The sequence below is a fragment of the Lissotriton vulgaris genome, chromosome 5 (genome assembly GCF_964263255.1).
Source record: "Lissotriton vulgaris chromosome 5, aLisVul1.2, whole genome shotgun sequence".
NCBI classification, from domain to species: Eukaryota; Metazoa; Chordata; class Amphibia; order Caudata; family Salamandridae; genus Lissotriton; species Lissotriton vulgaris.
The window spans coordinates 78,511,256-78,524,592 of record NC_141693.1 but is presented as its reverse complement, the minus strand read 5'-3'; the positions used below and the strand labels follow the sequence as shown (position 1 = coordinate 78,524,592).

At 45.2% G+C, this 13,337-nt stretch overlaps 1 protein-coding gene across 1 annotated transcript in view; it reads right to left on the bottom strand.

Moving 5' to 3' along the window:
- Nucleotides 1-13,337, bottom strand: part of LOC147710241 (E3 ubiquitin-protein ligase TRIM39-like) — a 141,724-nt gene that overhangs the window by 114,420 nt on the left and 13,967 nt on the right. The window contains exon 2 of the mRNA XM_086920915.1: nucleotides 12,909-13,139. Within this exon, the coding sequence (XP_086777041.1) occupies nucleotides 12,909-13,139 (231 nt within the window). The remainder of the gene's footprint in view (nucleotides 1-12,908; nucleotides 13,140-13,337) is intronic.

Below are 13,337 nucleotides of genomic sequence, written 5' to 3'. Positions count from 1 at the left end.
ATCCTTCTCCTACCTGGCAGCCAAGACCTGGAACTCCCTCCCCATCCACCTCCATCTTACCCAAGACCACCTCTCCTTCAGGAAGCAACTCAAGACCTGGCTGCTCGAGCAGAAGCAGACCTCCTTCTCCCCACCCCCCCCCCAGCCCCCCCCCCACTCCACCCCCATGAGGAAAATGGAATTTTAATTGTCTATGTGTCCCCTACGTGTACCCCAACGTGTAGTATATGTGCATGACATCCATGCATTTTCCCTCCATGGCCGAAAATGAAGACGCATTTGCATTTGCGTCCAATGTTAACATATCAGTTATTCAGTCCTCCATGAAAGCAACGATAAATTGGCTTTTAGGCCTATGTTGCCAACGTCTTTACATGGTGCACGTTTAAAGATGCACCCGTTTTGTGGCTCCGTAGGGCCAGGACCCGAATTCAGGCTCTGAGCCTCCACTCGATACTCTGTTATGTATCCCTGACCTTTCCCTTACTTCCTGCTCAGCCGAGAGGTGCCCGGCTCAGCCTGGCCTGCCTGCCTGCCAAGACAGTATTTTGTCTACAAGTTATCTGCTCAGCTCCGCGAAAACACATTCCAGTCTAGTGAAATAGGTAAACATATTCTGCCTGCAGAGCATAGGGCCTAGCCTTCCTGTCTGCCTTTTCGTGATTTACTGAACCCGTTGCCATAGAAGCCCGTGGCCCCCGTGCAACGCACGAAGAAATATATGCATACACTAGCATTATTGATGAACAGCCTTTTGCTCGAGAGACCTTTACTTCAGACAATACATCCTTCAAAACACAAGATATCAGATACGCCATAGGTACAGGTCGCTCTGACATCCCAGATTCCAGACTCCCCTTCTAGTGCTAAAGTCAACTCCCCCCAGCTCGTCTCCAGTCCCCAGTTACACGTTAGTTACACGTCATGACCAGTTGCGCGAACATGTAGGGTAAAGGTTCCAGCTGCCCATGCAGACCCCCTCTATGCACCCACCCACCTATGACATACCTATGACACATCTAGTGAACACCTCTTTTCACGCCTCTGTTATGCCCATGTGCTCTTATCTCTCTCTTGCTCCGCCTGGAGCGATCCGCCTTTTCTTGGATTGAACTCAATGTATGGTTTGACTATATATATTGTACTCTGAATAAAACGTTAGATATCCCTTCCTGAACCTTAGTGGTGATGGAACCCGATTCTCCCCCTGGCTCGAGCCATTGAAATAAAGCCCTTTTGAACTCGGACACCACGGACTCTGCCTCTCATTTATGAGCTATCCTTATTGATATTTAATGTATAGAAAAATGTTCTGGTAAATTTTATTTACGACATTCTGGCGCCCGAATAGGGACAAGTCCCCTTCACCACTCGCCGGTGATGTAGGTCGAGCCCTCTACCCCTTCTACAGTCGTGACGGAGCACATGTGTACACGATCGCGGGATTTCCTGCCTACTCCCTCAGGCCCACGGAGGAGACGGAGACTGCGACCAGGCATCCACACGAGGCGGTGAGGATTGCGGACCATCCCGACCAGAGCTCAAGCACAGAGAGCAAGGTCCGAGGTATCCCGAGGCCCACCTGATCCAAGGCGCATGCGCAGCATCAGACGTCGTAGCAGTCCAGTCGAGTTTCCGAGGCCTTCAGTTCTGCTTCCCGGTGAGTACCGTTATTGGGAACGCATAGAGACGGGTTCATTTATTTGAGCCCGGTAAAGACGGGTCTGGGTACACAGATCCTGTAAAGACGGGTCCACTTTTGTGGATGCGGTAAAGACGTGTCTCCTTACGAGACCGGTATGGCTGTACTGTTTTTGCAGTGCATAAAGTAAATTAAGTTTTTCAAAGAACGTATATTTCTATGTACTAGTCAGGATGTATCTGTTTTAATGTTGTAGTGTGAATGGTTGTTCTCAGTATATTCTTGTGTACATATTGTGTTCGTTTGAGTTAGTTCCAACATGCCACTGTTTTCGAAATTACGTCAGATAGGGACCAGGAAAGGGATACTTGAAGAGGCTGTTCCCGTCCCGCCCAGAGACACTCCTGGTCATTTTATGTATCAGAAACACGGGCTAGACGCCATTCTGTTTTTAGACTTGTGGGTGGACTACACTAAAGATCTGGATGAAAAGTATAGATGGCCTGCCTCAGGAACATGGGATCCTGAATGTATTATGAGAATAGAGGAAGCCCTATGGAAAAAGAAATCAAGACAGTCCCTGAAAGACGCCATTGAATTATGGCGTAAAGAAGCGCATAGGAGAACCGAAAAAGAAATGAATAAAGCAGATAGAGCTAGACAAGCTGGGGAAAAGGCCAGAGAAAAAGAACTAAAGGAAGAGGGGGAGCGGGTCCAGAGAGAACAAGTAGACCGAGGGAAAAATGCCCTCAACATGGGTATGTATCCTGTCCTCGCGGAAGGACCTAGTAATTTGCCGCCACCCCTGATCCCGACCAAAGTACGTCAGCATAAACAGACAGAAGCTGAGGCATTTATTTCTTCCTATCTAGCGGAGCCTGCTCCGGATTATGTAAACGCAGCAGCCCCACCTCCTCGTCCCGTTAATAACCCGAACAATCCTTTTTTTCTCCCTCCACCCGCATCACAGACTCAGCCCACACAGACTCAGCCTCTTCAGGCCGTAGGGACAGTCAGATGACGCAGGACAAGGGGCAGTGGGAGGGGCAGCGGCACCCCGAACACCGCCACCAACACGATCACTGCAGGACATACGGACGTCCCCGGCAATGACATCACCCTATAGGACTATGTCTGTCCCAATATCGCAATGTATATACGATCCCGTACCAGGCGCAGGTGCCCTGTTAGTGAACTCAATCCGACTAAGACGAGCTACGGATTATCTATTACCATTACCAGACATGAAGGAACACTTAGACAATATATACCGTTTCATTCGAACGGGGGAAGGACCAGAGAGTATAGAGAATGCCATGAAACATAGAAAGGTAGAGGTTAAAAACATGATTCTACGTTTTTTTATAAATTGTCTGATCAGGGAACAAGACCAGCCAGGAAAAGGAGTAGCTAGAGGTATGATTGATTGGAGTGACAACATATCCGCCTGTAAACATGATACAGTGGGAAAGACAGACTGCATGTATAGGAAAATACGAAAAGAGATTTTAAAAATACACCAGAAAGAGTCCGAAGAGAAAGAAGATTCAACCTCAGAGGAGGATGACACCGAGAATACCGATAGAATTGCTTATGTAGGTAGAGCAAGACCATTCGACAGGCCCATATGTCTTGATTACCACAAGAAGGGACCCCTTATAAAAGAAGGGACACCTTATAAAAGAACGGTTCTCTCTTGAAAATCTGTTCCAAGCTACTGAGAACGCACTGAAAAAACGAGTAGAGTGTGACAGACCCCACACCACACATGAACAAGAATTGGCCCGGTCAGCAGTTCAATGGGTGTCTAACTCCAACATATATAATGGTGACGTAGTGGCTCAAACCTTTTTGAGTCTCTCTCCAAATGAACAGCGTTTAGCTGGTATTTACATGGTTCAAAATCTGATCACGTTGTATGAAAGTCAATATGCTGATCCCGGTCCCTTGTACACATTACTAGACGACATACTGTTCGATAGACGGACAAGTGCAGGTACTGAATTAATTAATGTAATTCTAGACCAACGACATAAGTATGTGACTTTTCTGTCCACGAGCATGATTCCTGTCCCACACCACGACAGACATGGTTTACACATAGACAGACAGAACCCCCTTCGAGAAGTGCATCCCGTAAAAGACAATGATGGTGCACTTCAACGAGCATTTGTTTACACACCCCTAATGAAAATGGAAATATTGGAAATGAAAAAGATGCTTCCCTGCCATGATAAAAATCCAGGGGGATTCCATCGTGAATTAAAAGACATTCTCCGCATAGGGGATTACACGTACGCTGATATTATTAAGTTACTGAAAGTACTGTTACCTGCAGGTATTTATGAAAAGCTTAAAGAAAAAGACTGGGAATTGGGGGAGAAAAAGATTAATTGGGCATTATTGGAAACAGAGGATAAAGGGCGGCTCCCTGGTACAGGTCTTGGGGATCTAGCTAAAGCATTACCTGAACTCCTGATACAGGTCCTGCCGAGATTATGGATTACTAAAAAGGAGGATTGGGATGCTATTTCAGCCTGTAAACAGAAACCAGATGAAGATACTAGTGATTTTTATTCGAGATTCGAGAAATGCTTTTCTATTAATAGTGGCCTTAAGCCAAGTAGTGAATCATACCCACATCTTTTTGTAAGCAAATTAGTAGAGAATTCCTCACCCCCGATCAAGAATAGAGCACTGAAGGTTGAGAGTACCTGTCCTTCCCAAATGTTGCAAATGTTACAGTACCACCAGAACAGAATTAGAGAAGAACAGGAACATGAAAAGAAACGTTTGAAAGACACGAAAATGAAAGTACTAGTTGCACAATCAGTACCAGCTAATGCAAATAGAAAGAATACTCAGGGCACGGCACCTGCTAAGGGAAATTGCAATTATTGCAAACAGCCAGGTCACTATGTGAATGAGTGCGCAGTCCTGAAACAGAACATAGTTACAGGCAAGACAAAAGAAAGACCACGTCCTCCTAGACAGGATAACACGCAGAACACCCAACAGCCACAGAATTCGCAACAGACAGTAGCAGTGCCTCAACCGATAGCTGCCACACAACATGTCACTCAGCAAATGCACCAGTACGCCCAGTCAGACTACCCAGAATACCAACAGTACTCATGAAATAGCCTAGAGAGGGAGGTTGGCTTGCCCCTTATTGAGATTCCTGTAGATCAAGAGGGTCCCTATGTACATAGTTGTGTATTGGGAAAAGACAGTAAATTTCTGATTGACACAGGGGCAAGCAGGACTACTATCAGTCATGACGAGGTTCCAGGGGCACCCCTCTCAGGCTCACAGAACGTTGCCCTTGGTTTTTCAGGACAGCCTATTGTTAACAAAGTGTCAAAGCCAGTTTCCCTAGAAGTTGGTCCATTGTCCCGTACTACAGACCTGTTACTTACTAAGTCATGCCCAGAGAACTTGCTTGGTATAAAGACATTGAAAGAACTAGGAGCAGTGATTTGTTGTTCTCCGGAAGGAGTGAGATTGTTTTTACGTGATTTAAAAGGACATTATGTGTTGAGAGATTTTGATCCCAGACTCCAGAATGTACCACAGCATTTATGGGCACAAGGTCCGACTGATGTAGGTTACATGCACATCACGCCACACCGTGTCACTCTCAGACAAGGAGCTGTACTGCCACGAATCCGACAATACAAGTTACCACCTGATGCCGTAGTAGCATTATTGAAAATTGTTGACTAGCTTATTGCACAAGGAGTGGTTGTAGAAACTGACTCCAATGTATGTAATTCGCCTATTATTCCTATTCTTAAACGAACTGACCCTAATGCACCTCCAGTCTACAGATTAGTGATCGATCTTCGAGAATTAAACAAGTGCATAATACCACAGTACCCAGTAGTCCCAGACATTTCCTCATTCCTGACTGCAATTGATTCTGAAGCGACGTTCTTCACTGTAATCGATCTCAAGAACGCCTTCTTTAGTGTCCCAATACATCCGGAGAGCCAGTACTTATTCGGATTCAGTTTGAATGGACGAAGCTTCAAATTTACGAGGGCTCCTCAAGGGTTCACAGAAAGTCCTAGTATTTACAGCCAAGCATTAAAGAGACAACTTGACAGTATTCACATGCCTACTGACACTGCACTGCTCCAATACGTTGATGATCTTTTGATCACTGCCCGAACAGAACTAGACTGTGAACGTGCATCACCGACAGTCTTATACTTTCTGGCAGAAAAGGGACACAAGGTATCCCCTTCAAAGTTACAATTCTGTGTCCAGCAAGTTGTTTACCTTGGTCACTTGCTGTCCAAGTGGGGTAGACAGCTTACACCAGACCGCATCCAGTTAATTGTACACCTTCCACAGCCCAAGACACAAAAGGAGGTACAAGCCTTTATTGGCCTCACTTCTTACTGCAGACAATGGATTCCCCAGTATGCATATCTTGCTAAACCACTCATACAGTTGACAACACAGGAGGCAGCGACTTAGACTGTCCTCCCATGGACTCAGGAACATACACTTGCATTTGAAGAATTGAAAAAAGCTCTATGTCAAGCACCAGTTTTAGCGACTCCATGTTACAGCAAGCCTTTTACTCTGTTTGTCACTGAACGCAATGGTACAGCATTATCTGTCCTTACACAAGATCAAGCAGGAAAACACAAGCCTTGTGCTTATTTTTCTAGTACATTGGATCCAGTGGCCCAGGCTCTGCCTGCGTGCCTGAAATCAGTTGCAGCCACAGCTCTAGCAATCAGACAAAGCGATTCCATAGTGTTAGGCCATTCCCTGACAGTGCAGGTTCCACATTCAGTGGAAGTTCTCTTGAACCGAACACAGACACAGCACCTGACTATAGCCAGACTGACAGGTTATGAACTGACATTATTCCAGCCACACATAGAGATCAGACGATGTAGTACCTTAAATCCTGCTACACTCTTGCCCTCGAGCACAACAGACCCTGTACCACACGACTGTGTGGAAGTAGTTAATACCGTCACCAAGCCAAGCCAAGACCTGACAGACATTGCACTACCAGACTCAGACCCGACACTCTATGTAGACGGTTCATGCATGAGAACAAGCACAGGAGAGTTAGTGGCCGCATATTCAGTGACTACTGATACTGAAGTCATAGAGACGCATCGAATTGACACCCTGTCAGCCCAAGCAGCAGAGCTCATCGCTCTGACACGAGCATGCATACGAGCCAAGAACTTGAAAGTAAATATATACACAGATTCTCAGTATGCATTCGGAGTCGTACACGACTTTGGAGTCCTCTGGCAAGAGAGGTTTTCTGACCTCTCACGGAGCCAAGAACCAGCATGGTCCCCTCATTCAAGCCCTGTTAGATGCAATACATTTGCCTACAGCCATAGCCATCATGAAGTGCAAAGCACATACGAAAGTCACCGACACTATTTCCCAGGGTAACGACCTGGCAGATCGAACAGCAAAACTTACAGCTCAGACTCAAACAGATATTCCAACCGACATGACAAAGACTGAAGTACAGCCACTGACGAATTGCATGACAGTCAGAGATGCCTCACAAGACGTACTCGACATTCAGACACATGCCACTTCAGACAAAATAAAGAAATGGACTGAACAAGGAGGGGTCCAGACAGACCAGGGGTGGATGACAAAAGGCAAAACTACATGGTTCCTACCAGACTCAATGGTTCAAGTTATCATAAATACAGCACATAGTCCGGCACATTTAGGAGAAAAAGCTATGCTAGACAGTATACAGAACATTTGGTTTAACAAGCATCTGCGTGCAGCAGCAAAACAGAAAGTACGTACCTGTATGATCTGTTGCCAGTTCAATCCAGGCAAAGGTATTCCTGTGGAACAAGGTGGATTTTATCCTCCTGACCACCCTTTCGAAGTCCTCCAGATGGATTATATTCAGATGGACAGATGTCGAGGATACAAATACGTCCTCGTTATTGTATGTGCACTATCCAGATGGACAGAAGCGTACCCAGTCCCAGATTACACTGCTGTAACCACTGCCAGGCAGTTGGTTCGTGAATTCTTCCCGCGATACGGCTTGCCCCGTGTCGTATACTCCGACAACGGTCAGCCATTCTCTTCTGAGCTGATGAAACAAGTATCACTTCTGTTAGGATACCAATGGAAGTTCCATTGTGTACGACACCCCGAAGCAGCAGGTCTTGTAGAGAGACACAATCAGACTCTCAAGACTAGGTTAGCGAAGGTCTGTGCAGAAAAAGGCGTGGATTGGATGGTAGCCTTGCCGGTTGCCCTCTTTTACATGCGAATGGTAGCTCATTCCAGAACAGGATTGTCTCCCTATGAGGTTGTTTTTGGGAGACCGCCAAACATGTGGGGTACGCCCATGCCTAAACGTATAACTGATGTCGACAGTAATATGCTGACAGATTACCTGGCTTCCTTGATGTCTGCACTCCTATCTTGTCGTTCACAGGTTGCAGCTGCCTTCCCGGAAAACACCCAGGTGAAAACGCATGCAATTGTTCCCGGAGACCTGGTGTTGGTCCGCAACTTCGACCGTTCAAGTCCTCTGGAGCCCCGCTGGCGTGCGCCCAAACTAGTGTTACTAACAACAAGGACGGCAGTGAAGATTGAGGGAAGGAAAGGATGGCTCCATGCCCACCACGTGAAGAGATTCCATGGATTTGGTCCAATGAAAGACTCTGAGAACTGTTCCAAGAACATGGACATTAAACCCCCTTTGCTAGAGAAAACTCCGCAACAGGAATATAAATTAAAATTGCGGTCTAGTAAGTCAGACAGTGTTTAATTGTTTAAGTCCCCCTCGGGTGAAGCGGTTAGACAGGTTCCTGACATGTATAAGACAGTAGACCCAAACAGTCAGAGAGATAGGCGAATAAAGATGAAAGAGAAATACTGCAAAAACTTACGTAGCAGATGTATAATAACTCTGATCATTATGTTTTTTCTAAGTATATCGATTATATGTATAAGCTTGATGCTACATGTTTTCTTTCCTCCTCTTGGTTCCCATATACATTCATTTTTCAATGATACTGTAGAGCACACATTTAGCGACCTGCCACCCCACGAACTGTCCTATCGCTTAGCACTACGCAACAACACTTTTATTCGTATGTTACACCATTCTCACCAGGCCAGCAATGTCACAAATTGCTGGGTATGTGGCCGACTCCCACCTTATCAGAAAACGATGGGAGTTCTGCCTCTTTTTCCTTATCCGTTTTCATACAATGGTTCGTGCGGAGCTTGGTTTGCTTTAATGTCATCACTAGACAGTAGATCCACAGTTTCCCAGGGCGATTGGATATGGGGAAACCTGAATACGGTTATGAATAAGGCATGTTTTCCAGACGAAGATGGTCTTCCCCAAAGGAAAGGTACCGATCTAGAAAATGAAGTGTACGAATTAGGAAATGTTTCCATTAACTTCATGGTTCTGAATGCCCAGTCCGAGACAAATACAGGTTCACCGTTCATAACAGTCTTACCAGTAAAGGGTGAATTATGTGTCAGGAAAAATGGTTCAGTGTACCTAGGACATAGTGATTGTAATACTGTGGTCGAATTCGATGATAAAGGAAAGTCTACTTTCAAAGCTTCCCGCCATTCCTATTTCATTTGTGGTCAGACAGCCTATATACTTCTGCCCTTAGATTGGGGTGGAACATGTTTTATTGCATTCCTACTGCCACCTGTTTTCCTAGCCCCATCCCATTATCACCGAGATTCCAGACTAGTACATGTTAGACACAAGAGGGGCCTTCCCCCAATTGTCGATCAGACTGAGACAACGTGGGAACAATATACAGATTTCAATAAAGGATTCTTTTTCTTTGTAGGTCCCCTGCAAAATAGTAAATTAATACGTAAATTAACCAGAACCCTCGAAGCAGTAGTGAATGAGACCACCTTTGCCTTAGGAAACTTAACCGAAGAGCAGTCTGCAATGAGACTTGTTGTTCTTCAGAACCGCCTTGTTCTTGACGTCATCCTGGCCGATAGGGGTGGAGCTTGTAGAGTCATCGGATCCAGTTGTTGTGTGTTTATTCCAAATAACGCACCATCAGTGTATACAGCAATAACAAGACTTCATAAAATAGCTCACGAGATAATCCAGGCACTTGGACTTGGTCCGGTTGGCTCTGGAGTGTGATATCAGCCTGGGGATGGAAAGTATTGTCATTCCTAGGAATAATACTGCTCGTAGTATTCAGTTGCTGTCTCTGTCTACAATGTGGCCCTGCGATTTGCGGCCTGTGTGCCACTGCCTGTATTCCACGTCCACGTTCCCGTGCACGAATGAAAAAGGATGAGCAAATAGATGGTCTCATGAATATTGAGGTTTCTTGAAGGGAACAAGGAGGGAATGAGGAAAATGGAATTTTAATGGTCTATGTGTCCCCTACGTGTACCCCAACGTGTAGTATATGTGCATGACATCCATGCATTTTCCCTCCATGGCCGAAAATGAAGACGCATTTGCATTTGCGTCCAACGTTAACATGTCAGTTATTCAGTCCTCCATGAAAGCAACAATAAATTGGCTTTTAGGCCTATGTTGCCAACGTCTTTACATGGTGCACGTTTAAAGATGCACCCGTTTTGTGGCTCCGTAGGGCCAGGACCCGAATTCAGGCTCTGAGCCTCCTCTTGATACTCTGTTATGTATCCCTGACCTTTCCCTTACTTCCTGCTCAGCCGAGAGGTGCCCGGCTCAGCCTGGCCTGCCTGCCTGCCAAGACAGTATTTTGCCTACAAGTTATCTGCTCAGCTCAGCAAAAACACATTCCAGTCTAGTGAAATAGGTAAACATATTCTGCCTGCAGAGCATAGGGCCTAGCCTTCCTGTCTCCCTTTTCGTGATTTACTGAACCCGTTGCCATAGAAGCCCGTGGCCCCCGTGCAACGCACGAAGAAATATATGCATACACTAGCATTATTGATGAACAGCCTTTTGCTCGAGAGATCTTTACTTCAGACAATACATCCTTCAAAAACACAAGATATCAGATACGCCATAGGTACAGGTCGCTCTGACATCCCAGATTCCAGACTCCCCTTCTAGTGCTAAAGTCAACTCCCCCCAGCTCGTCTCCAGTCCCCAGTTACACGTTAGTTACACGTCATGACCAGTTGCGCGAACATGTAGGGTAAAGGTTCCAGCTGCCCATGCAGACCCCCTCTATGCACCCATCCACCTATGACATATCTAGTGAACACCTCTTTTCACGCCTCTGTTATGCCCATGTGCTCTTATCTCTCTCTTGCTCCGCCTGGAGCGATCCGCCTTTTCTTGGATTGAACTCAATGTATGGTTTGACTATATATATATTGTACTCTGTGAATAAAACGTTAGATATCCCTTCCTGAACCTTAGTGGTGATGGAACCCGATTCTCCCCTGGCTCGAGCCATTGAAATAAAGCCCTTTTGAACTCGGACACCACGGACTCTGCCTCTCATTTATGAGCTATCCTTATTGATATTTAATGTATAGAAAAATGTTCTGGTAAATTTTATTTACGACACCCACCCCCCCACCCCCCGCCCCATTCCCTCCCCCCCACCCCCACCCCAAGCGCCTTGAGACCATCCGGGTGAGTAGTGCGCTATACAAATTTCTTGATTGATTGATTGCTTATTTTTTGCCTGTGTTTAAGGCGGAAGGTGTATGAGTCAGGGGAGGTGGTGCAGCATGTGGGTCATGTAGTAATGTTCTAAATTGTCCAATGGATGAGAGGCGGTTAGAAGAGAGGTGCTGTATTGCTGTATCTGTATTAGGTGTGGTGGAACAGTGAAAGCTTGGCATTGGAGTTTGTTCCTTTGTGTGGTTTGAAAGGTGGGTGGGTATATGTATGTATTTTGTGATGGTAAGTATTATGAGGTGTGCTTGTGTGTGTGATATGTTTTGCTTTCGAGGTGTAGTGAAAAGGGGTGCTGATGTATAGGTTTCATGCCCTGGATGTGGTTGTGCAGTCTTGGTTGTGAGAGGAGGTTGTGACGTAGAGGGGGTGGTGATGTGTTTATGAGTAGAGTGTATGTTGTGTGTAGGAGGGAATGAAGTAGAGGTGAGAGTGTTTATCTTAGACTCGTTTGTTGCAAGAGTTACAAAGTGTGGTGGTGTGCAGTGTGTGTGTTAGTGTTATTATGGTAGAAGAGAGAGGAGAGTGTTTGTTGGACAACTGATGGAAGGATCATTATATGTGTGTTAGTGAAAAAGGTGGTCTGTTAGATGTAATTACAGAAGGGAGAGTTTCTGAATGGGATGTAGTTATGTATGGTGTTGATTGGCGTTGTGTTAGTGATGAGTGTATTGGTTAGTAGTATAGGATAGAGTTGAGTACGGTTTGTGGGTGATGGTGGATATGTGTGGTAGTTGGGATAGTAGGGTGTGTAGATGTGGTTTGGTTGGGTTTGTGGTGCATGCTGGTATATTAATCTGTGCATAGCGTTGTGCATGGTGTACATTTGGTGTGAATGTGTTGCTCTGTTTGTGGATGGTGTGGGCTGGGTATTGCTAAATGAGAAGCCTTTCTAAACTCTTCTCTCTGACTCCTCCCCTCCAAAACTCCTTTTTACTCATCCAAAAGCCTCTTCCTACTGCTAAGACCTAAAAAAAAAGGTCCTTCACTCTTTTATCCCTCCACTATCCACTAATTAACAGACTAACATGTTCACTTCTCAAATTCCATATTCAACTATACTAATATACTGCCCAAACAACTGAATAACATTTCTACTACTCAAATTACTTAATATTTATACTACACTAATTTTCAACACTAATCCTTTATGGGTTCCGGAGTGGCATGCTACTCGCCAGAAAAGCGCTTCAACACCCATCAGGGGAAACAAGTGCTATATGAATGCAAATCCCTCTTCCCCTTTTATCCCTCCGCTATCCTTCTCACTCCAAGTAACAGACTAATACATTTCTTCATATTTCACCATATTAATTCACCACTAATCATTTATAGGCTTCCTGAATAGCATGCGTCAACAAGCGATAAATACAAACCTTTGTCCTCCTCTATCCTTCTACTATCATTCAAGTCTAAATAACTGACTAACCTATCCACCACTTAAAATGTACTTGCATGTTTCACTATACTAATTCAACACTAATACTCTATGGGTCCCGGAGTAGCGTGCTACTCGCCGAAAAAGCGCTTTGACGCCTCATCAGGGGTAGTAAGGGCTATATAAATGCAATTACAATACAATACAATCCTTGAATTAATCAAACTATATCTCACCTTCAGGAGTTCCCAAACTGGCTCCTCACACTTCTTTTCTATCTCTGTTATCAGGGCATTGAGAGAGGTGATTTGATTGGAGAGTCTGGGGATATTTGCATTTTCCACCATGGTGATTTTCTTTTCCATCTCCTCCAGTCTTCTGTGAAGTGTTTGCTCATTTTCTTTCAGCAGCTGCCACAGTTTTTCATACTCGGATTCAATTTTCTGCTTCTCAGTTCTTAACTTCTCCTGTCAGGAGCAAAGAAATACTGGTCAGATATTAAGAAGCTTCATTCAGGCCCTGCCATCCTTAGGTTGGGAGTGTGGAGGGGGAGGGTTCAGGTTCTTTCAAACTTCAGAAAACTAACATGCTTTTCCTCACTTCTGAACGGCAGTCTCTCCAAGTACTTTCACTTCTACCATCTTACGTCCTTCTCACACTCTTTC